Source organism: Porcisia hertigi, chromosome 12 (assembly GCF_017918235.1).
Source record: "Porcisia hertigi strain C119 chromosome 12, whole genome shotgun sequence".
NCBI classification, from domain to species: Eukaryota; Euglenozoa; class Kinetoplastea; order Trypanosomatida; family Trypanosomatidae; genus Porcisia; species Porcisia hertigi.
The window spans coordinates 540558-567269 of NC_090571.1; the positions used below are offsets into that span (position 1 = coordinate 540558).

At 56.6% G+C, this 26712-nt stretch overlaps 6 protein-coding genes across 6 annotated transcripts; all 6 read left to right on the forward strand.

Moving 5' to 3' along the window:
• Positions 1 to 3300: 3300 nt before the first annotated feature.
• Positions 3301 to 6054, forward strand: JKF63_07534 (uncharacterized protein; the record flags this gene model as incomplete). Its single annotated transcript, XM_067903471.1, has 1 exon — positions 3301 to 6054. The coding sequence occupies one exon, from the start codon at positions 3301 to 3303 to the stop codon at positions 6052 to 6054; it is 2754 nt and encodes a 917-aa protein (XP_067758896.1).
• Positions 6055 to 8067: 2013 nt separating this feature from the next.
• Positions 8068 to 12330, forward strand: JKF63_07535 (uncharacterized protein; the record flags this gene model as incomplete). Its single annotated transcript, XM_067903472.1, has 1 exon — positions 8068 to 12330. One exon carries the CDS (start codon positions 8068 to 8070, stop codon positions 12328 to 12330), a length of 4263 nt encoding a protein of 1420 aa, XP_067758897.1.
• An 849-nt stretch (positions 12331 to 13179) lies between these two features.
• JKF63_07536 (uncharacterized protein) lies at positions 13180 to 14004 on the forward strand (the record flags this gene model as incomplete). The annotated part of the gene is made up of 1 exon (XM_067903473.1): positions 13180 to 14004. One exon carries the CDS (start codon positions 13180 to 13182, stop codon positions 14002 to 14004), a length of 825 nt encoding a protein of 274 aa, XP_067758898.1.
• A 795-nt stretch (positions 14005 to 14799) lies between these two features.
• Positions 14800 to 17466, forward strand: JKF63_07537 (uncharacterized protein; the record flags this gene model as incomplete). Its single annotated transcript, XM_067903474.1, has 1 exon — positions 14800 to 17466. One exon carries the CDS (start codon positions 14800 to 14802, stop codon positions 17464 to 17466), a length of 2667 nt encoding a protein of 888 aa, XP_067758899.1.
• Positions 17467 to 20072: 2606 nt separating this feature from the next.
• Positions 20073 to 24215, forward strand: JKF63_07538 (uncharacterized protein; the record flags this gene model as incomplete). Its single annotated transcript, XM_067903475.1, has 1 exon — positions 20073 to 24215. One exon carries the CDS (start codon positions 20073 to 20075, stop codon positions 24213 to 24215), a length of 4143 nt encoding a protein of 1380 aa, XP_067758900.1.
• A 1177-nt stretch (positions 24216 to 25392) lies between these two features.
• On the forward strand, positions 25393 to 26712 carry JKF63_07539 (uncharacterized protein; the record flags this gene model as incomplete). The annotated part of the gene is made up of 1 exon (XM_067903476.1): positions 25393 to 26712. One exon carries the CDS (start codon positions 25393 to 25395, stop codon positions 26710 to 26712), a length of 1320 nt encoding a protein of 439 aa, XP_067758901.1.

Genomic DNA, 26712 nt, shown 5'->3' on the forward strand with positions numbered 1-26712 from the left:
AGCTGCCTCTCCACGGGATTTTCGACTCACGGTCTTATGACTTGCGTCTCTCTCTTCAAAGAAGATTTCCCTCTCGATCGATTAGGCGAGTCTCTCTCTCTCTCTCTCTCTCTCTCTGTGTACGTGTGTGTGTGTGTGTGTGTACGTCTGTCGTTATCTGCAGGGCTTTTTTTTATATTCGCACTTTTTGCGATTTTAACTGGTTCTTCTTTAGCGGGTGACACACACTCACACACGCACACGCTCGAGGTGCACCTGATGCTGTTGTCATTATCCAGTCATGTCACTCACGTGCACCCCCCCTCCTCCACACACACTCACAGCGACTCGCCCCCCCTGTTGGGTTTGCTCTCCTGTTTTTGTCGTATTTTCCCCCACTTCATTTTGATTTCCTCGTTTCATTTCAACATGTCATTGCGCCCCCCTTTTTGTTGTTGATGTTGATGATGATGTTGGTGCGAGTTCAAGTTGAGGAGCTTCAGCAGTGTTGTGCGGCATGCAAGACCTGTGCGGTCCCACCACCGCTGCCACCTGTATCTTTTTTTTGTGTGTAAATTTACACGCTTATTTGTGTGTCTGTGGTTTTGTCGCTCGTCTCCTGGCGTATAAAGTGAAGTGGGGAGGTGCGTTTATATAACAGACAGACACACACAGACACAGTCACACACACAGACACATACTGCTTCTTTTTTTTTTTTGCTTTTTTTTTGTGCTTCTTTTTATTACGCCTCTCGTTCTTTTGTCTGGGGTGGAAGGGGGAGAGAAGGAACCCCCCTCCACACCTCCACACCTCCCCTCCACCCTCCACCCCTCCTCCTCCACCCTCCTCCTCCACCCTCCACACCTCCACCCCTCCCCACAACCCCCCTTCCAACTAATGCGTTTCACGATTCTTGTAATAAATACTCTCATGAGAGAACTTATCTACGGGCAAGCTCACTTTTATCTTTTTTTTTTCGAGGGGGAGAAGGGGGTCGGGGGTAGTTGATCCTCACTTTGTGCCGCGCCCCTCCACTCATATGTGTGCCCCTATCATCTTGCTTCTCGGTGTTGTTGGTATGATGTACCCCTCATTGGGCGGAACAGGCACTCCACACCTCCTCAGCGTCATAAGTGGTGAGTCTTCCTTCCTTCTCTCTCTTTGTCGATTTCTCTTCAAATGCGACGCCCTTCCCCCCCTTTTTTTTGGTTCGGGCCTTTACATCGCCATATTTGCGGGATCTCACACACAAGAGTTCATGGATTAACGGGGCACGGCCTCCCTCATATTCCCTTTCTCTTGAGTGGACACACACACACACAGATATAAATTTATATTTACATCTGCCAACCCAAAGAGGGGAAAATCCGTTTTTAGGCTGTGGTGTTTTTTATTTGATTTATTTTTGTAGTTGTTGTGATTGGATGAGAGATGAAGCCGTCACTCGCTGGAGGGTGCTGCCATTGAGAGGGAGTGGGGTGGGATGGGGGGATATCCTTCACATCACGGGCGCGCTGTTGGCCACCTCTTTCGTGTATGCGCTGATTTCTCGATTCTAGACTTGCGGTGTTGCGCATGGCAAGAAGTATGGAGGGGTGTGGGGCACATCGGTGCTGCAGAGCGCACTTATGTTTCTCCTCTCACCCACCCGCCCACCCGTATGTACACAGTGCGCTCCATCGCTTCATACACTGACATGTATGTATATCTGTTTCTGTATCTATCTCTATATATATATACATATGTTGTCTATATCACATCTGTAATGCTTGAGTGGGGTTGTATCAACCCTCCCCCTTTTCCCGCCAAAAAGAAATATGCTGCGCATATGAGGCGAAGGATTCTTTGTGTGTGTGTGTGTGTGTGTCTAAAGGGGAGAGAGAGAGATGATGATGAGAGCAGAAAGTAAAAAAAAGAAAACGCTTGATAGCAAAAATGGATTTGGTGGACCGGCCACAGTCTATCATGGGTAAGTTGTGTCGACTCGACACTTTTGTGACCTCCCCCCCCCCCCCCTTCGCATCTCCTCCCCTCCTTTTTTGTTTTTTTTTTGGTAATCCCCGCAAAACATCAGGAGACTCGCGTTTGCGACACAGCCGCCTTATAACTCCCATTTTTTCCTTTGCCTCCTCCGAAGTAGAGCACTCGTGGGCGGTGCACTGAGGCGGAGATTGCGAGGTTACAACCTACCATGTTTGCAGGGTTTTCACAACGCCCAAACGCATGCCGTGTTTTTCTCTCGTCAACATCGTCTCCGGCAACTCCCCCCCCCTCCTCTCTCTCCCCTTTCCCCTTTCCGCCACATCTGCCACATTTTCTGGGCGCCTGCGCTCGCCCACCCACCGACACACCCCCCCTGCTCACCGCGGGATTCCCTTTTCGCTGAGCAACCATTCATGTCATGAATCAACAGAAAAGAATAAGCGCGCCTTGCTGTCGCTTTTTTCTGTGCCATATTCGGTGTTTTTACAGTATTTTATTTTTACCTCCCCTCCCCTCCCCTCCCCCCTCCACTCCCCTCCGCTCCGCTCCTCTTCCCTTTGTTCATTGAGGTTTCTCTATTGTCAGGTCTTCATCCTCACCTTTCACTGGCTCTCAACCCCCCACCCCTCTCTCGCTTACACCACCACCACCACCACCCTGAACCTCTCACGGCTTCTGCTGCTCACATATACACTCGCAACTAAACAGAGAGAGAGAGAGGAGAAAAATCTGGTCGACGCTCTCGTAGAGGGGCTTCTCCCCGAATTCCCTCTTCGCTTCAGCCTGGTGGCTGCAAAAATCTTTTGGCTCCTCCCACTCTCCCACTCTCCCCCCTCCCCTCCAACGAACGTTCTTTCCCCTGCCTCATAGGACGGACAGACAGTCTGAGATTGGCCCGCTATTCATTCCTTCATCGCCTTCCGCGATTCACAAAGTCGCGCTTTCGTTGCCGAGACTCTGTCGACTTCGTTTGTTGTGGCATATATCTTATGGTGGACAGGGCCATCTGCCCCCCCCCCCTCCCTCCTTCCTCCCCTCCCCTCCCTCCTCCTTTGAATGCGTGCCGCACCGCACAGGTAAAGGACCATCGTCTCACTTTCACTGATAGAACGTACTTCCGAGGTCGATTCCTTGGCATAGTGATTTTCCCCTTTCTCTCTCTCCTCCTCCTTCCTCCTCTCCCCCTCCTTTCATTCACGCAGCCAGGAGGTCAGCTCCCAATGAGTCATCCATACGCCACGAATGCGCTACCGTGCAGCGCTGGCGACGCCCCCGAGCGCATTGGGTCAGGTATTGTGTCGCTGTCTTCCTACATCGAACCTCAGATCACCGAAACGATGTCTTCCCCTGAAAAGCACGCAGGTGAGGACGATAGCTCACGTCGCACACCGAATACGTGCACACCCGAGAGGCAAGCGTACCACGACGACGACGACGACGACGACGTGATTCGCCGCAGGGACCACGACGACGCGGGCACAGCGGTCTCGCACTCATCCGATGTGTCATCATCCTCCTTGTCGTCTCTGGTTGTCACGTCGTTGTCTTCACGTTCGTCCTCTTCTACCTTGGTAGCTGCTTCCTCATCCGGCACTCCGCAATCGTTCCAGGGCCATCATCATCGTTGCAATCATCTGAGTGCCTTGCGGGGTGATGATCATCGCGTCACACCCTGCGATGTTAACAATCGTGTTAGCACTACAGCGTCGCGGCGCGTGCAGATATCAGAGCACACGCGCTTCACCTCCGTCCTGGCCGCCGGTGGGCGTTGTGTCGACACTGCCGGTCCCACTTCTCCACCTTTTTGCTGCCACCGCGACGGTGGCACCGGCTGTGAGCCGTCTCGTTCACAGAATTTTGTTTGGTGGAGGTCCTCTGCGAAGTCCACCATGGGGACCGCGCCCACTGAAGCATGTGAGATGCATCCGTACTGCTCTTCCCCACACAGTCCGCTATCGCCACCACCGAGCCGACACGGCGCTGCTGACGTTGATGTGCTTTCCCGTGACGTGGCAGCGGCACCGCCAGCCGCAGCAACAAAGCAACGACTGAGCACCTCACCTCTCTTGACTACGGCCTCAGGTGTCTCTCTTGGATCTCCGACCCCACTTCCACCCACTCACCCCCGCCGATCGTCGTCGACGCAGAGTGCTGTTGCGAAGTCGTTCTCCCCCCACATCACTGGTGGTGGTGGTGCGGCTCTCTCACCGCAGTCTCGTTTGGCGAGTAAAGGCATGTGCAGCGCCAGCCCTCTTCACCAGGGCGAAGGAGAGGTGTGCCTACAAAGAAATCATTCGGGCAGAAGCGTCAGCTTGACAACGCCTACACCACATCAGACGCTGCGGCGCTCCTTTTCTTTCACCTCCGGCGTGTGGCCCTCGCAAGCCCCCGACTGCGAAGCGTCCCCATACCGTATTCACTGTCCACTGTCTGTTACCGCTGGCGCTCACGCCACGCCGAGTGCGCCACGCACCTTCCTGGCTGGCGAGCGCCAGCACGAGCGAACGGTCTCCACTTGTTCCTCAGTGCACTCCGTCTCGTCCTTGGCTCGCCCTTCCGTGCCTTTGCCGCCATCGCCCATAGGCACTACCTCGAACATGATGGCAGCAGTGTGGGTTGATTTGCCGCTATCACAGCCGGCCAGTCGGTGCGCCACGCCCTTGAAGAGAAACAGTGACACGTATCCGCCGCCGCGCAGGCGGCGCACGACACCACGCCGCAGCTCCTGCTCCCCGAGCTCGGTGGCCAGCACGCTGGCCGCCTCCATCGCTTCTTCTCTCGAAGGTTGCGGGCACATGCTCTCAACTGCCGGCGGCGTGCGTATCAATGCGCATCGCTTGCTGGTGACTGCCAGCACGCAGACGGACGACGACACACTTATTAAGGATGGTGGCGGAACGCCGACCCCCCTTCCCCACTGCCCGCATGCTAATTCGTTATCGGGGTGCTCCTACGTCACTGACGGCGGCTGCGGCGATGCGGCTCACTTCCTCAGCATGGGTGACCCTCTGAGGAGTGAGGTGTCTGCTCTGGCGACGGCGGCGTCGGCGTCGGTCTCGTCAACCTCGGCGGAGGTGTCACAGCGCTCCCTTTTGATGAGCATAGCCGACATATGCCTCGACGACAGCCCCGGTGACGTGGTGCTTGACGGACAATTGGGACGGCGTGGGTCAGGTCGCGTTGCTGCTGATCGCGTCGCGGCCACAACGACAACGGATACTCCAACACCTCTGTCCCCTGAGGTGGCTTCGAAGGTAGACAATCTGAGGAAAGGTGGCCGCCCCTCCCATGTGTTCGCCGCACCTCAGGGGGCGGTCTGCGTGTGCCACCCCGCGAGCATGGATATGCTGTCCCTGCGAGGAGGCGCTCAAACAGCAGCTGTTATCGAGGGCGGCGTCTCTAAGCCAAATGTGGCGGTCGCGGCTCCTCAAGAGAAAGCTCTCACGTCCTCCTCGACGCCCTCCTTGGGCGCGCTGCTTGCGCCAAAGCAGGCCGACTCGCTGCCAGCAGTGCGCTCACCCCCCCTCACCATGACAGGGGATGCTGGTGCTGGGCAAAATTTATCATTGGCCCCCGAGGATGAGGAGCGTCGAGATGCCCTGGAGGTGACGCTGTCGGTGAGCTGTTCAGCGGCTTCGCCAAGTGGGGCAACTGATGAGACCTCGGCTCCTCCATCTCAGACACACTCACTCAATGAAGAAGTTCGACAGCTTCGTGCTGAGCTCTCTACAATGCGACTCCATTACGCAGAGGTTGTCCAGCAATTACGTCAGATGCAAGAGAAGTTTGCTGCGGCGGGTGTCACTCCTGACTTGACCAACTCTTCCGCTTCAGTGCGGGCGCCGGGTGTCGTACAGCAAGCTAAAACGGAAGAGGTTCCCAGCGTGACCCCGCCAGCGCTACCGGCCGCATCGCCTGCTTCGCCATTGCGTTCTGTCTCCGGACAGGGCTATATTGCTCCGCTTGAAAGCCTTTTAGAATCACCATCATCTGCTTCACGGAACAGCAACGGCAGTGTGGCAGATGCCGTGACGACTCTGGATCATGTGCGCGAAGCTCTGCAGCGAACCAGACAACGTGTGGCGTACTAGTGTGCTGGAATGAGGCTCGCCAAAGAAGTATTACGTTTCTTCCGCGCCCCGCCCCGCCCCGCGCCCTCACATCCACACAGGAAAAAAGTGTTTTTTTTTTTGTTTTGCTGTACTGAAAGCATGCGCACCCAAACCAAAGAGGTCATGCCTTCCCATCTTTTCTGCTGTGAACTTCCCACCGACTGTAGTTGTCTCTCTTTTTTTTTTCACCTCCCCCTTTCTTTCTTCCTCTGTTGTGGGCGGTACTCTCGTCTTTTGCATGCTTTCTTGTGACACGTAATAAATCATACACGTTTGTATATTACGCGTTACCCGTTTGCGATTGCTTTGATCGCCACTTCACCTGGCTCTCAATACTTCGTACTGCGCCTGTTGACTCGCTCGCGCTTCAACGATGTCTCCTCGGATTTGTTGAACACTTTGGTGCTTCGCGCCCATTCTTCCTTCTCCCGTCCCAAAGAATTCTCCGGTGCTCTTCGTGTGTGTTTTTTGTTTTTCTTCACCGTGTGATGTGCTGCGTTGGGGGGCCGTATCTCCCCTCTCCCTCCGTTTTTTTTTTGAGTTTTGCGTGTCTTCCTCCTTTGTGTGGCGGGCCTCTACGCGCCTATCGTCTCCTTTCGTCGTCTTGGCTTATGGCGCTTTGGCGACCACCGCCAGCCCTGTGTACCGAAAAGCTCTGCATTATTGCCGCTCACGTCACAACCATCCCAGGTAGCGCGGGGTTCCTCTCACACCCCGAGCTGCAGCATTCGCCTCGTATGTCCATGCGTGTTCGAAGTGCATTTGACAAAGAGAACTGCACGCCTTCCCCCTCCCCTCCCCTCCCCTCCCCTCCCCCTCAGCGAGATGTACAGAGAGGGTTCTTACGACTGAGCGCGCTTGCACACACAGTTTCACGTGCCAGCGCCCACGCGCGCAACAGTCTCTCCCCCTTCCCCGGTCCCGGTCCCGCACACCTTTGTCGTCTCTCTTCCCGTGAATGTATTTTTTCTTCCTCCTCTATTCTCACTCTGTGCGCACGGATAATGTGTGGACACCCCCCCCACCCCCTTCCTCACTACCGCTACCTGCCATTTACTGGTCATCCGCCGACAAGTAAGGACAAAAAAGGAGAAAAACGAGTTGGATAGTGACGTGCGGCGCACATCTCACCCGTCACATTCTTCACTCGATCATTTTAAAGAGTTTTTTTTTTGCCGTAGCCGTTTGTTCAAAGTCGCTGTGTGTGTCTGTGGAGCACAGGGTTACCAGTATATCAGAGATCGTCTCCCTTTCACTTTTTTTCCCCTCCATTAACTAACGGGGGGAGGGGAGGGGAGAGAGAAAAACAAACAAACAAATAAACAAAGCGCTCTTGCATGAATCGAAGGGGATAAAAAAAAACGGGTCGGGAAGGCCCAGGCGATTCTCCTCGATCAACAACAACAACAACAACAACAAACGGGGCGCGCTTGAACTCTTTTTCCTGTATTTTCGATACGTCAACGCCAAATAAACGAAAACACCGAAGCCCGTATCACAACAGAGGGAGTGCAAAATGTTTACATTCTGATATCTTCATCAGTCCGTCATACAGCCTCGATCAGGGATTCGTGGTGCCTACCTCTTACCCCCCCCCTTACACACACACACACACACACACACACCACCATCACATTTGATTCTACACGTACCGGTTGTCTCCAGGAAGAGAGACACCCTACTTATTCCATAGATATCTAAACAGTGGCTGCAAGAGGAGGAGCTGTATCAGGATCAGGCTTGGTCACCGTCTTCTCCCCCCCCCCCTCCCCGCCCCTTTTTTTTTGCTTTTGGTGATACCTACGCGTTTTCACAGATTATAGAGATCTTCTGGTGCTTGAATATCCCGCGCATCAGCAACAGCTGCTGCTGCTGTGTTGAGTGCTCTCTTCACTCTGTTTTCTCTCATCCCGGCTCCCCGGCCCTGCCACCCGCTCGCTTAATTCTACAGAAATATTCTCCTCACCTGAGTGAGTCTCTGGAGCGTTGATGATGTTAGCCCTTCGCGACGCTCATGCACCCGGCGCCACCCGTGTCAGCATTGGTGGGCAGCACCTACTCACAGGCGGTGCAGACGGCACTCTCTCACTTTACTCGACGAAGCAGTGGCCCAAGGCAGATGCGCTCTGGTCTTTCAAGTGTCATGATGGGGGCGTTACAGATGTCGTGCTTGTCGATTCTCTCGGGTTGGCCCTCAGCTGCGGTCGTGATGGTCGCATACTTCTCCACGAGAACATCTTCGACAGCGCACAGCTGATCTCTCGCGTCATCTGTAAGGTAACAGGTGAGGTGCGCTGCCTGCAAATGGACACGGCGCGCCGCCGGCTGTACATCGCGGGGGACTCACTACGGTGCCTGGACATGTCGCAGGAAAAGTTTGAGATTCGCACCATTCCGCTGGTGGTGCCCTTCCCGCTCGTGGCATTGGCGGTGTCGCCGTCTGGGGAATACATCGCCATGGCCAGCGCATCTGGAGAGTTGGGGGTGGTGTCGACACACTCGACCGCCTCATCAGAAGCAAATACGGCGCCAAAAGCCCAATTTGTATTTCGTGGTGTTCTCTCTTCCACAGCGAAGAAGGAAGACTCTGCGATGTACCGTATGTCATGGTGTCGAACCGCCACCAGCGGGCTCATGCTGTTGGTACCAACATCCACAGAGGTGCAGGTGTACGTGCTTGAGGACGCTCGGGGCGATGGTAGTCCCTCTGCGCCTTGCATGCGCGCTGCTGGCGGTCTGCATGATAGTCACTATGCTGATCTGCACTGCGCACTCGCCTATCCAATCACGAAGACCGGCTTTGTGTGCTTGCTGGTAACTCGCGACGGCCTCTTCGTTGGCAAAGTGCACGGCAAGACATTGGCGATGTCGCGTCATACGTCAGAGCGCTACAACACATCTTCTTCCCACACCGTGAATGGCGAAGCAATCCTACCTACGCCTGTAGAAGGCGGGGATCCGGGCTACGTTGCCGCTGTTGCCGATGTGCAAGTGAGCCCAGCGACCGGAGACGTGGTGGTTGGCCTCGCTGACGGGCGAGTCTCGCTTCTGCGTAGAGCGTCGATAAAAGAGTGGAAATCACAGACGGCGGCCGAACCAGCGGCGGTGTCACGCAAGGGAGACTCCGATGAGGGTGCCAACAGGATTGCAGCAGGGGAAGATGGAGGCTCAGAGTCCACCAATCAAAATTCGCGCCGAGATCGCCGCGCGCGCCGTGCAGATAAGAGCCGATATCGCACTGCACGAGCCGGCCACAGCGACAAGGACTTCATCGACGACGACGACGACACGGCCTCTGAGGACACCGAAGATTCCGGTTCTTCCGAATACTCGTCGTCCGCGTCCTCAGAGAGCGGCCTCGCGCCAGAAGACTTTGGGAAGGTCGTGGTCGACCTGCAGAGCAACGGTGCCTCACTTCACGACAACGACTGCGAGAGATCCTCTCGCTGGCGCGATGATGACAAGGAGGCTCTGGCGCACGCAGAGCGCGAGGCAGAGCGGCAGCGAGGCCGCAGCCGCTTTCTGGACGACGAGGCCGAGGAGGGGACGTCGGATGACGACGAAGACGACGACGACAATAGGGGCGTTGATCACAACGCCAGGGCGGCATCTGTAAAGGCCTGTGCTGCTGCATATGACGAGGAGGACCACTACAGCGACGGCGACGATGCGTCTATGGAGGGGCACCCGGAGGGCAACAGGGACGTTGCGAGAGCCGCTGCCGGCCGCGTTGGTGGCTCTACGTTGTCTCTCAGCCACGCACCACCGGTGCAGGATTATTCCTTCCAAGTTGGGGCGACCCCGATGGGGGAGGGGGGCAGCTGCTATCTGGCCTACAATTCAGTTGGATACATTCACTGCAGCCGAGAAGCTACTACTGTCCACTTTCATGACATTTCGCATCCTGCTGTGCGCATGCAGCTGCGGGACACCGTCCTGATGGGGGCACTGAGTCCTGTCGGTGCCGCTTTCATTGTTGTCCCGGTAGACCCAACCGAGGCGCAGGGCAGCGTGGACGAAGCACCGCGGCTCTCTGTCCTTTACCACGTATTTACACCACTCGGTGCGCAATCAGAGTGGCGCGTGGCACTGCCGCCGGGTGAGACGGTGCGCTGCATCGCTGCTGGCATCCGCTATGTGGCAGTCGCGACGAGCAACTACCTCCGTATCTTCTCTCTCTCTGGGCTAGAGTTGGCAGTACTCAGCAAGTGCCAGCGCATCGTCACGATGGTAGGCACCTCGTCTCGTAAGCTCATGGGCAGCTTCAAGGCCGACTTTGACCCGTTGGCCATCATCACCCTCACCAGTACCGGCGAACTGCAGATGGAGGTGATCGACGTCGGGTCACGTACCTCTGCGCTGCCGCCTTGCGCAGTGTCGCTCACAGAGCTGCCGGATGGCTCAACGCACCAGCTTCAGTGGCTCGGCTGGTCCGAGGACGGCTTGCTGCACGTTGTGGACACGGCTGGCGTTGTGCGCATGTTCACAGAGAACTGGGGTGGTTCATGGGTCCCAGTCTACGACCCACGCACTCTGATAGACCAGTCGTATGCGCTCTGGGTGTACGGCATCAGCGAGAACTCTCTCCTGGCGTATCGCTATTCTCGCGATGACCCATCGTACCCGGCGGCGGCGGCAAGCGGATTGACCACGGAGCTTGTGCCGCTGCTCCTCCCACTGACTCGCACGATGAGTGAGGATGGCCTGCGGCGGTGGGACAAGCTGCTACGCCAGCAACTGCGGTGCGATGAGCTCAAACGGCACAGCACTTTTTACAGCGCGAATATCGCCAAGTATGACGAGGTACACGATCATCACCTGCTCCAGTTTTTTGACAGCGCCCTCAAGAGCCAGCAAACAACGCGGGCGATGGAGTTGGCGATGCTCATGGAGATTCACGATCGTGTCATGAAGTGTGCGCAGCTGGCCAACACAAATGGGTACGCGAAGCTCGTGCCAAAGCTGCTGGCACTCTACGAGATGCGAACGGCGACGAAGCAGAAACGAAGGTGTACGCTGCCCACGAAGGATACTCTCGTGTCTGATAAAAAAAAAGATGAGCTGCTGCATAGGCTGCTCGGCCAAATGCCGCCTCAAGGCAAAAAGGGGTTGGCGGCCAGTGGTGCTGCGGCTACGCCACCGGCATCCATCTCCGTCGACGTTGAGGGGGAAGAGTCGAGAATCGCGAATGCTGAAGGCCGAGCGAGCCCCGTTCGAGGATCGACCTCGTCAGCGGCATCAGACCTCACAGCAACGTCCCCGTCAGCGGCGTCTACGGCCACGACAGCAACGACGACGTACACCAACGCTTCGCCTGCAGAGGCACGGCGGCACATCTCGTTTGCGAAGGATGTTGCGGTCGCACCGCCTGTCTCTCAGAGCTTGCTAAACTCGACGACGGCGACCAGCAGCGCACCGGCGCCTTCGCATAAAGTGACCAATCCATTTGCAAAGACCTCGGTGAAGCCTGCCCACGCCGCGGAGGAAGTGCCGCGCACGTTATTCTCAGGTCCCCAAGAGGCCTCCCATCAGCCTCAACCCCGTCTGCAGGTGGCGGCACGTTGCACTGCCGCTTACGCATCCACTTCGTCCACCACTGAGTCCTCCACACTCTTGGGCTCGTCGCAGCCGCACACACCACCGCGCACAAACGTCAGAGTGGCAAGGCCGATGACGGTCTCTGATGTCCACGACAACGATGCCGCTATGGGAATATCATCGGCTGCCAAAGCCCCCCGGGGCTTATGTGCGAGCGTCGGCCATGTGGACGTTTCTCAAAGCCGTGAAGCCAGCGCTTCATCCCGTGTCAGCGCTGACTGCACTGGCATGATCCCTTCCCTCGCCGCCGCCGCCACCCCCAAACGTGAGCTGCACCGCGCAGCTGCGCCGACGTCTTCTGTGACGTTTGTCGCACGCGAGCTACCGACCACCAGTCACGCGGTGGTGGGCAACGGCTCACTCCCTGTCAACAGCGGTCCTGTCGATCCTTTCTTAGAGGAGTCACCCAAAACCCCTCCTGGCACTTACGATTTTGCGATGGGTCGCAGTGGCGGCGCCACAGCAGCAGGCGTGGGGACACAGGTATCCGTACAGTCGCTGCTTGACGTCGGACACGGCGAAACGACCCCAGTGGTGCGTAGCGACAGCTTTGGTGAGGCACTTCGCAAGCGCTACCGCGAAGATGACGACGACGACGAGGGGGTTCCCATTGCGGTGCTTCCAAAACTTATTCGCAGTGATGGCTCGTCCAGCTGAGTGTTCTATGTTGCGGCGCGAGAGGCGGGAGAGGGGGGGAGGGGGGGCGGCGGTCGTCGTTATACTTTGGATCGGTTTTCATAAAAGAGATCACTCTGATGGTTGTCCTAGTGTTGCTCGGTGCCTCGTTTTTGGTTGTGTCTTGCAGCGTTTTCTTGACTCCCCCTTTCTTCTTTGGCATCGATGGACACGACCCAATGAAATACAAAACATCGATCAGCTTGGCTACCGGCCATGTCCGTCCTGTAGCACCCATTTTCGTGGCCGCTTGCTATCCCCATGCCCGCATGGGAAGGGAAGACAGCTGGCTCCCCCTCCCCCCCAAAAGAAGGGGTTAACCAAAGTCGCTCTTGTCTTGCTCGCTCGCTCGCTCTCTCTCCTTCATTTCCCCACCGCCTTTTTTTTCAATATTAAAAAAAAGGGAGGTTGATTTGTCGTGTGCGGGGCTAGGCTCTGTCTGTTGTCATGACACGTCAGCACAACGGGCGAATGATGATGTAACTCCACACCGCTTCCCTCGTCCTCGTCCTCGTCTTCCCCCCCTCCCCCCCCGTTCGCCCTCCAGCTCTTGGCCAAGTATCCTCGATCAACGTTTTTATCGCTCCCGCTGTGAACGTCGATACTTATCGCGCCCCGCCAATACGTTTTTTTTTTCTCTCATCTCTCCTCGAGAACTGCACAACTCTCCGGCGTCTTGCATCACATCGGAGACATATTGTCCTCGTCCTCTTTTCGTTAGCCGTGTGAGAGCAGAAGTGCGTTCACCAGCGATTGCGCACCGGCGCTCGTGAAAGAGGAATACAGAGGATGCCTGCACCCCCTCCCGTGCGCAAGTGTGTACTGCTGGACATGGCGACCGAGGTGCATGCAGGTAGTCAGACGCAGCGACCTGCGCGTCGTGTGCTGCGGGTGCTGGCGCCGCTCATCGCTGGCGCTGTTTTACTGCTGTATATAACTGGCACCTTCGGCGTTTTGAGCAGCGTACGGGAAATTCTGCGGGCCGAGGGGACGTCGCTGCGCTCCACGTCTGGGATCGCCGAGTTTTGCAAGGAGCTACAGAAACTGGCGCAGCGCAACTACTGGCAGGTGCTCGTGTTTATCACCTTGCTTTACCTCACACTACAGACGCTTTGCATTCCCGGAACGGTGGTGCTGAACGCCGCGGTAGGAGCCGTGATGGGCACCTTACTGGGTGTGCCGTACTGCACTCTGTTGGGCACCATGGGGTCCATGAGTTGTTTTTTTCTTTCCCGCATCGTTGGCAAATCGCTCGTGGAGGCGGTGGACGTTCGGCTGATGAAGGGAAAGGGGCTGAAGAAAATCTGTAGCCAGGTCTCGCGATACCGCGCAGATTTGTTTGTCTATGTGATATTTCTTCGTTTGACCCCCATTCTACCGAATTGGCTAGTCAACCTCGCCTCTCCCGTGCTCGGAGTGCCCCTGCACACCTTTGCAGGGGCCACAATGCTGGGCATCATTCCGCAGACTTATTTAACAGTGCGGTTCGGCTCGCTGGCACGCTTGGGAAATCCTGGCGAGAGCAGGCGCATCGTCACGCCATGGGACACACTGCTGATCGCCATCATCGGTGTTGGCATCCTCGTCGCCTTCCGCCTCAAAAAGAAATTTGCGCAAGACCGAAAAGACGGGGGTATCGGCGTCGTGTGTGCGTAGGGAGCACTCCTTTGATCGTCACCACAGGCGACGCTGCTAGTGTAGTGTGACAGTTGCAGTGCACATCAACAATGAGCTACGAAGCACACGAGGGGAGGGGGGGGTGGGAGGTTCCCGAGTCTTTGTTTTCTACTTTACCTCCCCCCTCGGCGCTCTAAGTTGATGTGACTCCCTTCCTTACTCTTTTATTGCCCCCCCCCCCTCCCCCTCCTCACTCCCTCAGTTTGCCCGTGCAAGTGAAGGGCCTCGAAAAGTCTTGACTATTGTAGGATTCAAGAGGGAAGTGCTATTCTGGAAGTGGAACCACACACACACGCGCACACTTTTGAGGATAAACAACAAACAGAAACGACATGTTATACGTAAGCGTTTAAAGGGAGGAGGGGGGAGGGAGGGACACACACACACACACACGAGAATTCTCCCTCGCGCCCCTTTCCCACCCTCCCCTGACCCGCTCACCTGGCGAAGAACCGCATGTGCAGCAGCAATGACGCTAAGACCGCCTCAAGTCGGGTGACAGATCACTTTCTCTCTCTCTCTCTGCTGCTAATGCTGATGAACACTTACTGGGGCTCTCATCACCAGTGGAGGGGCAACTCAACTTTGTACTGTCATGGTCGTCCCTCTTCTCTTTTCTTTCCTTCGATCGCGTTATTTTCATGCCGATAACCAACGGCGAGTGGAGGGGGTGGAGGGGGTGCGTGTCACCGCCGCCGCTGCCACCGCCTTTCTTTGGTCTATGCGCCGCTGTTTGACTTGAAGAGAAACTCTGGTTAACGAAAAAGGCGATAAATGCAGCCGGGTAGCAACGGCCTGCCGATCTCGCAACGCAGTGAGTTTGGTCGCGCAATGGCCGCGAAGCGCACCAGCGGCGCGGATCGCAGTGCAGTAGGAGACACCTACACACTAACTCAGCCTCGCTCTTGTCTTGCGTTACCTGTCATTCGACAGTCACAGGACAAGGCCATGTCTGCGAACGGTGTCTCATCTGCCCCCCATGCGAATCCGCTGATGAGATCTTCGGACGTGGCAGGCTTTCCCTCGTCAAATAGCGCGTCGTCTTCTGCACCGTACGTCATCACGGCAAAGACTTCGCGCGGCGAGCTGCTCGCCATCATCACGCAGCTGCAAGCGGACCTCGCCCGGCGCACAGACAGCGTGAATGCCATTCAGAGGAACTTCGAGCGTCTGAGCGCGATGCACCACGCCGAACAGTTTGAGCTCCAGCGCCTTCGTTTGTTAGAAAAGACGAGGTCTGCAGACGAGACCAGGGGCAGCAGAGACGCCGAACACCAACAATGGGAGAGTGTCTTGGAAGAGATGCGTCACAAGGCATGTGTGCAGCAGACGTCATATACCCTATTGGAGGAGAAGCTGCAGGTAATGAGTGTGCTATGTTCCCTTCAGAAAAATACACAGCAACTGACTGCATCACACGCCGATGGCTTTCGAGGCATTGTACAGGCGGAGGCGGCGGCCTACGCACAGCTTTACGCGTCTGCTATGGCTGAGCGCACCGCTATAGGTGTTGAGCACGACGCGAGGCATCAGCAGATGCTGTGCAAGGAATTGACGCAATTGGCGGTGGGGCACTACACGCAGATTGCGCAGCACTTGGCTCGAGGGCCTCTTATCGACGGGCAGCGGGTGCTGGAGGCGGCGGTACCAGCTTCGATTCCCGCAGCACAAGAGTTGGTGCGCCAGCGGCTTTTGGATGCGGCAGAGGAGGTGCGCGAGTACATCGCCGCCACAAACGCGGCGGCTGAACAAGAACGAGCACGCAACGAGGCCGAACACCAACGCGTTCGGGAGGAGTTGGGAAGAACTCTCGGAGAAATACCGAGTCTCCGACTGCGTGCGATAGAGGAGGCGGAGTCGGGCAGCCGCAGTGCGCTCATCTTCGGTGCGCTGCAGCTGCTCACCGTAACGCACCGCACCTTTCTGGATGGATGTCTTATGTGCGCCAAAACCGAAGCAGCAGCCTCTTTGGTCTCTTCGTCGTTCGAAACGATGTCGGCTTTGCTGACGCGTCGTGTCTCGGACTGGTGCGACGCCGCCGGCACCCAACTTGACAACTTTTGCCACACCATCGAGTTTTCCATGAACGAGAATGCAAGAGTGTTTGCGGGGAAGTGGCAAGATAATGTGCAGGAGCTGCTGTGTGCAGAGCGTGAACGGTCGCAGGACTTGCGTAAGACGGAGACGCTTGCCATGGAGGCCGATTGGTCAAAAAAGCACGATGCCGTGCAGCGCGCCCACGCAGTGCAGCTGATGCAGGTGCGAAGCGATCTCACAGCTCAGTTGGAGGCGTCTGAGAACCGCCGTGTCGCTGCAGAGCTTCAAAGCCGTACCAACGAGGCCGCTCTCATCCGAGCGAAGAGCGACTATGCGGCAGAGGTGCGCGCACTCGAGGCGCATTGGCAGTCTTCCATCTCGGATGCAGTACGTCGTTGTGAGGAGCGTTGGACCAGGGCATTGGAAGAGTATCAGGAGCGACAGAACGCCCGCACCGGGGCGGTGGTGCAACTCTTGGATGATCTGTTGCTCACTCGTCTCCGCTGCGTATGTGAGGAGGAGGATGCGCGTGCAGATTTGTATCGCAATCACTGGAAGAATCAGGTGCAGGGACTCCGGAACGAGCATGCCGCTACGATGCAGTACTGCGTGACAAGTGCAGTGTGTTTTGAACGTATCCAGCATCATGAGCAGGGTGAGGCTGCGAGTCGTGCTGTGCTGTACGCAGCAGCGGCCACGGACTGGGCCGCTCTTCTTAACAGCGAAGTAGTGCATAGGGCACAGGCTCATCATGCCTTAGCCATGTCCACTGCCGCCGCCAGACTAGGGGGTGTGCGTGCCGAGGCCGCTGAGCACGAAGGGAAATGGCGACAAAAAATTGCTGCACTCGAGGCAGATGTTCAGCAGGCAAACGCCGAGCGCGTGGCTGCTGTGAATCGAGCCTCTGATGCCGTCGCGGCAGCGCGTGAGGCACAAGCCACACTTCAGAGGACGCAGAAGGATTTTGCTGCATACAGGTCTGGTGTCACCGCTACGGCGCAGCGCATCGAGGTGGCTGAGAATGCCACCGAGAGCGCATGTTGTTGTCCTCTGTGCCTCAAGCTGTACTCCCAACCCCTTGCCTGCGTCCCATGCGGGCACATATACTGCGCGAATTGCCTCCTACGACATGCGCGCAATCGATCGCTCTCAAGTCTCACTTCGTCGTCTGCCTCCCGAGTGGGTGCCTCAACTCAGGAGGAGGACGGGGCAGGCACGAGGTCAGAGTTGGAGGTGGCGCAGTGGCTCCACGGAAGGTTCACCTCGCATTCCCGCCTTTTCTGCCCCGAGTGCACATCGGCGAACGTGTCAACTGTGGTCGAGCTGCAGGCCTTTGGTGAGCTCACAGCCAAGTACGACTACAAGAGACGAAACCTCTCGATGCTCTTGACGGAGCTGCGGTGACCATCTGCGTGTTGGACAGCAGGGGGGTGGGGGTGGCCCCCTTCCCCCCCACCCCCCCCCACCCCGCATTGACCAAGAAAGCGATGAAGGCAGGGATGTGATTCGCACATGTACATATAGGGGAATATTTCTCGAATGGGCTAATTGGGATGTTGCCTATGCGAGTTCTTTACATTTTCATTTTGCTACACGGCACGCCGCGCTAGTGGTTTGTGTGTGTGTGTATGTGTGTGCTCGTGTCTTCGCGTGTGTTCCACATTATCTTTGACTGCTCAACGTCTGGTTAGATATTCACCGGGTGGTGATGGTGGTGGTGGTTGTGTAAAAGAAAAAAGAGAGAAGACGGATGGCGCGCGTATGAGAAGAAAGGGACGATATCAAGAAGGTGGGGAGGGGGGGGCAGCACAGTTGCAGCATGGTGTGGAGCTCTGATGATGTCGGTGTGCATCTGTGTGAGCCCCTCCTTCTCCCTCGCCTTCCACTGGTGCTACTGAAGCCGCAGATCCTTTGCTATTGGCGAGGGAGAAGAATGAAAACCTTTAGGTGCGTCATCCATGAGTGTGCCGTCTGAGGCCTTTGCTGCAGTGGCTGTAAGGACACCTTGTGTGGCTCAACACATGTCTGCCGTCGTCTATCTCCACTTCACTTCCTCCCCCATTTCGCATACGCGTTGACACTCTCGGTTTTATGCCTGTAGTTCCGTCAGGCTCGTGGCGTTGCCCCCCACCTCCTCCATCATAAGCTCTCTGACACCTCGCTCCGGAGCTGCTTGCTTCTCATCTTCATCTTTTTGCAGGCATCGAAGTGTTGGGCTCTATATTGGTTTTATTTATAGCCTTTCCCGGTTACTGCTCTTTTCTCCCCCCCCTCCTCCTCCTCCCTCTCATCCTCTCTCTCATCCTCTCTCTCATCCTCTCCCCTCCCCTCCATTCCCCCTCGCCCCTTCCGCACACACCGATACTCACACAAGAGACGGTAAAGCGTACACACAGAAACCTCGTCTGCGAACGCCCACATTCTCCCACCATCCTCGAACACCCTCGACGCATAGCGCAATTTTTTTTTTCGAGAGGCTTCCTTTCACTCTGCTTATTTTTATTTTCTGTTGAAAAGAGAGGGGGGGGGGGCGTTGCCAAGAACTGGCACGCGAAACGCGCAAAGGGCCTTGAAGTGCATCTCCCACCACCACGCCTGTTCCATGGGCAGCGCATTCCCTGTTTTCGTCGAAAAATCCTGCTTACAACCCCCTCCCTCTCCGCGCGTCATACTGCTCTCGCTTCCCCCCTCTCTCTCTCATCTTTTTCATTTTTTTATATGGATTTCACGTTTCCCTTTGCTCTACTGGCGACGTTCAAACAACAACAACCCCCTCCCCTACGCGCTCTCCTCCATAGGTCCGACACATTGATCAGTTCTGATGTGAAGACGACTGGGGTGTATCCCCCTCCTTTTTTTTCTTCCTTCCTCACTTCCCTGTGTATTTTTCTGCGTTTCTTCCTACTTGTCGCCACACTTGTGTCGCACAAGGCAACTACTCGCTCTCCTCCTCTTTTTTTCGTCGTGTGCGTGCTAGGGTGCGTGGGGTGCTCGTGTCTTTATTATCAGGCGGCTCTTCCCCCCCCCCCCCTTCACTCCCGTTTGTATTTCTGCTATTGCCTATGCTAATAGTCTCCAAGCTTTTTATCTGAACCCTAATCTGCTTGCTTCGTTCCTTACGCTTCGTGCGCACGCGTGTGTGTGTGTGTGTGTGTGTGTGCTGTCTATACCGGTGCGTCGCTTTCTCTTCGCTGCTGTTGAACCTCAACACCCCTTTCTGATTACTTTCCCCCTTTTTTTCTCTCGTTCCAAGAGGAGGGGTATCTCGAGATTTTCTGAAGATTTCTTTTTTTCACACCCTTGTGTGCCGACGTGGAGGCGAAAGGGTGGGGCGGGGGGGAGGGGGAAGGGGCGAGGGGTGCGCCAGAGCCAATTACTCACAGGCACTCCCCCCCTCCTTCCTCACCCACCCACCCACACGCACACGCAGCGTCTCTCCCCTTTCCATTGCCTTGCTTGACCTGCTTCTCGTTGTTTGCCTTGCTGCCGAGACGCGATTTGCCAAAGAGGGGTGCGGCTGTGGGTTGAGCCATTGAAAACAAAAGAAAACGGCGTGACCTTTGTTTTCACTGTTTCTCATCACACGAAAAGGGTAGCTTGGGGGGAGGGAGGGGGCAGAGGGGTGGCGAGAGGGGGGAGGCGAGAGAGAGGCGCTCACGTCGACTCACGTTATCTCCAGTACGTATTACTGTCAAGGTCTCAATTTTTGTGGTTGTATCCGAGGCTTTCGGTCCCACGTTCCCGCTATTGTTGCAGCCATTCACTACTATCTTGAAGTGCTCTTTCCCGTGTTCTCCCTGTCTCCTAACGGCCGGTCACTGCCTTGCCCTTCGCAAGTGCTTGAGGGCGCATGCTAGGCTCAAGTAGGGCAGAGGGGCTCAACTAGATCGCCCGAACGCGGACATCTTCTCTGGTGTTGACAGCGCAGCGCTGGCATATGCATATAAAATTATACGTCCACATTGCATCTGTGTCATATCCGCTCCTCCTGCCGGTTGGCGCCGTTGCAGATGATGAACGTTTTGTCCGCCACGCCACCGCCCCTGGTGCCAGAGGCGCTCCTCAAGGCACTCCACTCTCCAGCCTTCCGAATGCCAACCGAAGTATTGCCGCAACACTACGCGCTCGAGTTCCAGCCTGACGCGCAACACGACACTTTTGTTGGCTCAGCGTATATCACAATGCGCGTGCGGAGGACTTCTGCAGCCCCTCTCAGTCATGTCGTCCTCCACGCGCTCGACCTGCGCATTACGGCATCAGCGATACGTGTGTTCATGCCCCACAACCCCTCTAGTGTATTTGACGCCGCCGCCCTGCTGGCGCACCCGAGCCACCACCTTGACGAGGCCTCGCGCCGGCGACCCTTCAGCACAGAAGAAGGCAGGTACGTTGCATGCCAGAGGGTTCAACAGTTTGATGTGAGTGAGACAGTGCTGCTTTACTTCGCCACACCCTTGTCAAGGACGGTGGGCGACATCTTCGTGCTTATTATTGACCGCTTCGACGGTGTCATCGCGGCACCGCCGGTGTTTGAGGGACTTTTTCATGGCAGCTGCAGGGATGCAACTGTTCTGAGCACACATCTGGAGCCGACCGGGGCGCGCCGGCTCTACCCCTGCTTCGACGAACCCGCGTTACAAACGACTTTTCAGCTTTCTGTCATCGCCGCTGCTGAGCAAACGGTCATGTCGAACACGGAGGTGGAGGCAGATATCGCCGTGACGACACTTCCATACGCCGTGCAGGTGCGACCTGGCTGGGGTCAGGAGCCTGGCAATCCGCACGCTGACGTCGTGGCGTCTTTCATGCGTGACGCATCGTGTTTCGGCTCGGCGCCTTCTGCGCACCCATGGCATCGCCTGCGCTTTCAGAAAACATCGCTCCTCCACACCTGTGTAGTTGGTTTCCACGTGGGTCGCTTCATCTTTCTCGAGCAGCTCTCTAAGCGTTCACGCGTGCTGTGTCGGGTGGTGCTCCCGGACACAGAGCCGGGCAGTAGTGGATGGTTTGCATTAGATTTGGTCACCAAAGCCCTCGATTTCTTCGAAGATTTCTTCAATGTTCAGCTGCCGCTCAAAAAACTGGACGTGATCGCTGTGGAGACTTTTTGCACGCTCGGGATGGGGCACTGGGGCATGATTCGCTTGAGGAAGGACCACCTGGTGGTGACCGAGAAGACTCCGCTGGAGCGCCGGCAGGATGTGGCGCGGCTCATTGGCCATGCGATTTGCCATCAGTGGTTCGGCAACTGGATCACCATCGAGTGGTGGGACTCTTTGTGGTTGAAGGAGGGCATGTGCCGGTACCTCGAGTACGTGTTCGTCAACGCTGTGTTCCCTGGTTGGGGTGTATGGAACCGGTTCCTCTACCACATTCTCGGCACTGCACTCCTCGCCGACGCCAAACCGAGCGGGATGCACTCGGTGAACTACTGCAACTCATCCCCGCGGTGTATTCTCGACTCCTTTGACAGCATAAATTACAACAAAGGGGCATGTGTGCTAAGGATGCTGTTCACCACCATCGGTGTCGAGTGGCTGAGGCGTGCCACGCACCTGCTACTCACTCGATTCGCCGGCTCCTCGTTCAACATCAAGGACCTTGAGGACTGCATCATCGATACAGTCGATGAGGACTGCAGCGGCGAGGTCAGTGAGCAGTACGTCAAGGCTATTTGCTCGTGTCTCCGCATGGTGGAGACGGTGAGCCACCCTTACCTCTATATCCACCAGAAGCCAGGCCAGTCCTGTACGATCACGCAATACAACCCCCCAAGCAGGCAGCACGGCTTCCTCGGCAAGTACCTCCAACAGCAGCACCGCAGAGCTGACGAACCGAGCATCAACTTGTTCTCCGCGCCGACATGTGCGTCGTTTGAGTGGACACCGGAGACAACGCTCAGTCGCGTCACCACGCCCTTTTCGCTGCCGCTGCGCGCAGTGGAGTTGACGCCCAGCGGCCACGGGGCTGTGCATCTCCTCTTTCTCGAAGAAGTCGAACACTACTTTGCCTGTTCAGCATCTGCGCCAACGCTAACGTCTACAAACGGCACTCCCCTCACGCAGCCAGCGGCGATGCTTGGCCACCCCGGTGCTGCGACTAGTGCGACGCCAGAGACTGAGGGCTTTGTCTTTTCTCAGCAGTGCCGGTCGTCATCGCCACTCTTGAAGTCGATGAGTCCCGTCCTCTACTTCAATGAAGGCGGCGGCGGTTTCCTTCACTGCGACTACGACGCAGCAACATGGCGCCGCCTCTTTGAGTATGCCGCCTTTTTTTCGGAGGGGGATCATATGAGGATTACGATGCATTTTATCCACTTTGCGAGGGCGCAACTCGGCCATCAGCCAGGCGACACAGGCGATCGCTGCACACTCTTCTTTGAGTGGATTTTGCGGCTGACTAACACGCCCGGCGCCATGAACTCGTTCCTCTGGGAACTCGTCACCTACGCGCTCACGACGCTGGTCCAGCTGGTGCAACAGTACTACTGCCACTCCATCGTAAAGGACTTCGTTAACAGCCTCTACATGCCTTTACAGAGGCGCTGTATGTTGTCGTTCTTCGCTCAGGAGAGAACCGTTTCCTTTCAGAGCTCCACGCACCTCTCCCGAGAACTCGTGCTCCGCATCCTGCAACTGCTCTCTCTCTGCAACAACCTTGAGGTGGTGGAGGAGGCAAAGGAGGCGGCGCAATGGTCACTGGCGGCACTGCTGCTACCTGGTGATGTCTGCTCCTACACATCTAAAGGTGTATCCAACACCACCGCCGGTGTTGTTGGTTTTGGGAGCTCGGTGAGCGGCGGTGATTTCGTGAACCCTAGCACCGCGTGGGTGTCACCCGGCCTAGTGCATTCCTCTCACCGATGTGTAGGCGGCGCGTCCCCACTCTCTCCGGACAACCCGACCCCTCGAGGTAGCGGCACGATGCTCTCACCGGTCTTGCTGCCCGTCGCTGTGAAGACGTCACCTCGTCATCAGTCGGCGCCGATGTGCAGCGTGGCGAGCGCATGCCCACATGTCTCCATCGGGGCTACCTCGTCGCCGGTGAAGGCACTAAATGTGTCCTGTGCCTCGCTTTCGGGACGTCTTGCTTTCTCGGCCCCCCGTTCTGGACAGTGTGTCTCATCCCCATCAGCGATCGAGCACGGAGGAGGAGGAGGTGGTGGCAGCACTCGCAGCAGTATCAGCAACAACAACAGCCTGTTCGCTACCCCCTGTAAAAACCTGGCGAGCGGCGTGAAGGCCACGAGCCCCCAAAGATGCCCATGCCACCGCATCGGTGACTTCAACATCGATGACATCAGTCATGTTCAAGCCGGCGCAATCGCGTTGTCGCACCTTGTTACACAGGGTCACTTTGAGTATTGGGTGGCAGCAGCCGCTCTGGCGGTGGAGGTGCTTCGACTGGACCGCGATGAGCTGCAGCGCGTGGGTGGAATGCCGGTGCCTCTTCCACGGCTAGCGATTAGAACTCAAGAGCAGCGGCACAACATTCTTCGGCTTGTCCTTCCCCCCATCTTCGCACTGGACAAAGAAGTTGTTTTTCCCTTCATGGCAAAGGTGTTCGATGCTGCGCCCATTTTGGAGTCGTCCGGTGTCTTGGAGCTTTACCGCAACCCGTCTTTCTTCGTACATTTGTTGTCGAGCCAGGGACTCATGATTGACCGACGCACTTTATCTCGTCTGATTCAGCAGGGCGCCACGGTATGCGGGAACGGTTACGTTGTTTCGCGGCTGAGGCTCTTGGCAGAGGCTGACTCAGCCATACCCACATCTCTTCCCACTCCGAGAGCGGAGCAGTATCAGGGCATCAGGTTTGAGCTGAGCGCACACTTGAAAAGCTCTACCTCGTCTCTGAACGTCTCCGCGCAGCCCTCCTCGCCGCCCACCACCCCGAGGAATACGGCTCTGCCGGATGGAAGCACACTACCTGTGCTGTCCTCTCCAACGGCGGAGGCACTGGAGTGTATGGAGCTTAATTGTGTCTGGATGGATTATTGCTGTAGTTACTACGACCAGTTCCTACGCGAGCAGCTTCACCGTAAAGCGTGGCGGTCAGGGTGCAACAGTACAAGCTTCACCGTGTCGGTGTCTACTCCCTTGGGGGATGGTGACCGAGCTCACTCAGAGACCGTAGGCGGCGTCAGCATCTGAGACGATCAAAAATGAAGCCACGTCTTTTTTTTTTTGGTGGTGGTGGTGGGGGGGAACAGAGAGTTGCGAATGCTTTAAAAACGTGTGACTGGAGCTCGGAGGGCACGAGTGTGCCAAAGCTTTTTTTTTCTTTTTATCGCGTGGCCTGTAGTTGCCAGGGTATATCTTTATCTGTATGTTTCTTTCTTGGCTGGGGCACCTGCTCACAAAAGTGTGCTTCCGTGTTTGTGTCGGTATCTTTGCCAAAGCATGCGTACCTGCGCACTCATGCGCGTGAATCGCTCTCTCCCTCCCTACCTCTGCGAGGATGTGCGTGTACGTGAGAGCCTCCACACGCATGCTGACTGTACACTGTCAATGTATTCAAAACGCGATTTTGGTGTGCATCCCGCGTAGAGGATACCGGACACTGTCAAGCAACGAACCGGGCAAACGTCGATGCCGAGCACGTTGATTTTTCAAAATGGAAAGGAGGACAATACAACCTCTTACCCCCCCCCTCTCTCAGAGGCGGGATGGCCACAAGCAGGCGAGTGCGCATGTACGTGCGCGAGCTCATACACACACGGACGCGCAGCCCTTCTTTGTAAAAGACGTCACCGTCTCTCCTTTTCCCACTAAATAGCTCCTCTCTCTCTCATCGATTTTCAATGGAAAGTGGGGGGGGGGGGTTAAAAAGGATAGCGAGGAGTAAGGTGGTGCGAGGGAGTGTGCGCTCGCCCGTGGTGGGATCGCGGAGGTGCCGCGGCGCTTCTCCCCGACGCCCCTAGGCCAGAGCTGTCACCCCCCCCCCCCCATCTGCGACCATGAGCCCAGTACAGACTATTGTCCAGGGTGACACCTTATCGAGATGCACGATTCTTTCTGTGTACGTATATTTGTATATCTTTATGTATGCCCCCCTCCCCTCCCATGTCCCTTACTTCAATTTGCACGTCAATTCTTCGCTGCATCCTCAGTACTTATCACTCATTCCTCCCTTCTCACCTCTTCTCTCCCCCTTCTCTCTCTCTCTGCGCCGTACGGGATCGTCTCTCATCGAACAGTCTGTGATATCGCCTCGAAGTATTTCACACGCGCCTCCCTCTCTCTCTCTTTTCTCCCCCCCCCCCCCCCCCCCCCCCTTTGGGCAACGCCCGACGAGACTATTGTTTCTTCTGTGCACCCTCTACTCGAAATGTTTCGGTTGACCTCAGAGTCGCAGAAACAGAAGGGGTCGGCGGCGCTAGAGTGCAATCGACTTCTCTTCGGCCTGGCCCTGCTTTTCACTATTATCTCTGATGGGGCCCTCGACAATCAGTTCACTGCGCTCAGCACGACCATTACAGCGAACTGCGACCCAAGCGCGTTGCAGCAGCTGGCCACCTTTGCCGCCATGGAAGATGTTGCAGAAGAGGAACACCTTGATTGGGGCTCTACTAGCCGACTTGTCCAAGAGTGGTCAACGTCCCTGACGAAGCCGCGCAACGCAAGGTCGCCTGGTTCCACGAGCCTGAGCAGAGGCTCTCCCGATAGACACCATGGAACCGATATGAGTAGTGTGTTGAGCAGTGGTCTATCCAACGCGCTCGGGGACACCCCCACGGATGAGACGGCAGGCGACTCGTCTGCCGGGTCGTCCTCCTCCTCTTTCCGCCGCCGCCGCCCTCACCGCCGTCACCATCGCCGAATGGGCGCAGTGAGCGATACCGTATCGGATGAGTCGTCCTGCGGTGAGCTTACGGTGAAGCCAAGCGCCTCCCCTCCGGTCGACCGCTACCTCATGTGGACGCAACTCGACGTCATGCAGATGGCTCTCAGTACAGGTGATAGCAGCTTTGTCGACATGACGAAGCATCTTCTGGAGCAACAGAAGATGTTTCCTACCATCTACCGTTGCGACCTGAATAAGGTGGACTGTCCGTACGAGGCGGATCTGCTAGCTGCTCCTACAGTTGGTCTTGCATCCTCCAGCTGGTGGAAATGCGAAGGCTGTGGTAAGAGGCACGATGTCGTCCGCGAGAGCTGCCTGCGCTGCCGCACTTCGGGGCCATACGCAAAACTCTTTATCGGTCAGGCAGTCAAGGAGGTCGACTGCACCGCGAGCCTCGTGCGCTTCTTCTACGCCACTCACCCTGACATCATGATTCACCGCGCGGAGTGCCACCACGACCCTGACGTGGGCGTTTCGGTACGTGGAAAGGGATGCGCTTCCGTTTATGTTCGACGGGACGATGCAGCAGTGCTCCAGGAGAAGCTACATCACAACGCTTTCTTCGACGTGGACAGCGTGACGGGGGAGATTTTCGTCTACTACGTGTACGCGGAGCAGCAGGCATGGCTGCGGAGCCTTGCACAGCAGCGCAATGCCGCCGTTGAACAGCGCCTTCTCTTTTTGCCGCTGGCGCCGTTGGTTGTAGAGGACAGTGCATCTCCTTCGCCACCGGCGAGGCGGCACACCGGTCATGGGAGGCGCCATAAACGGGCAGGTGATCCTAGCACCACCACAGCGCCCTGA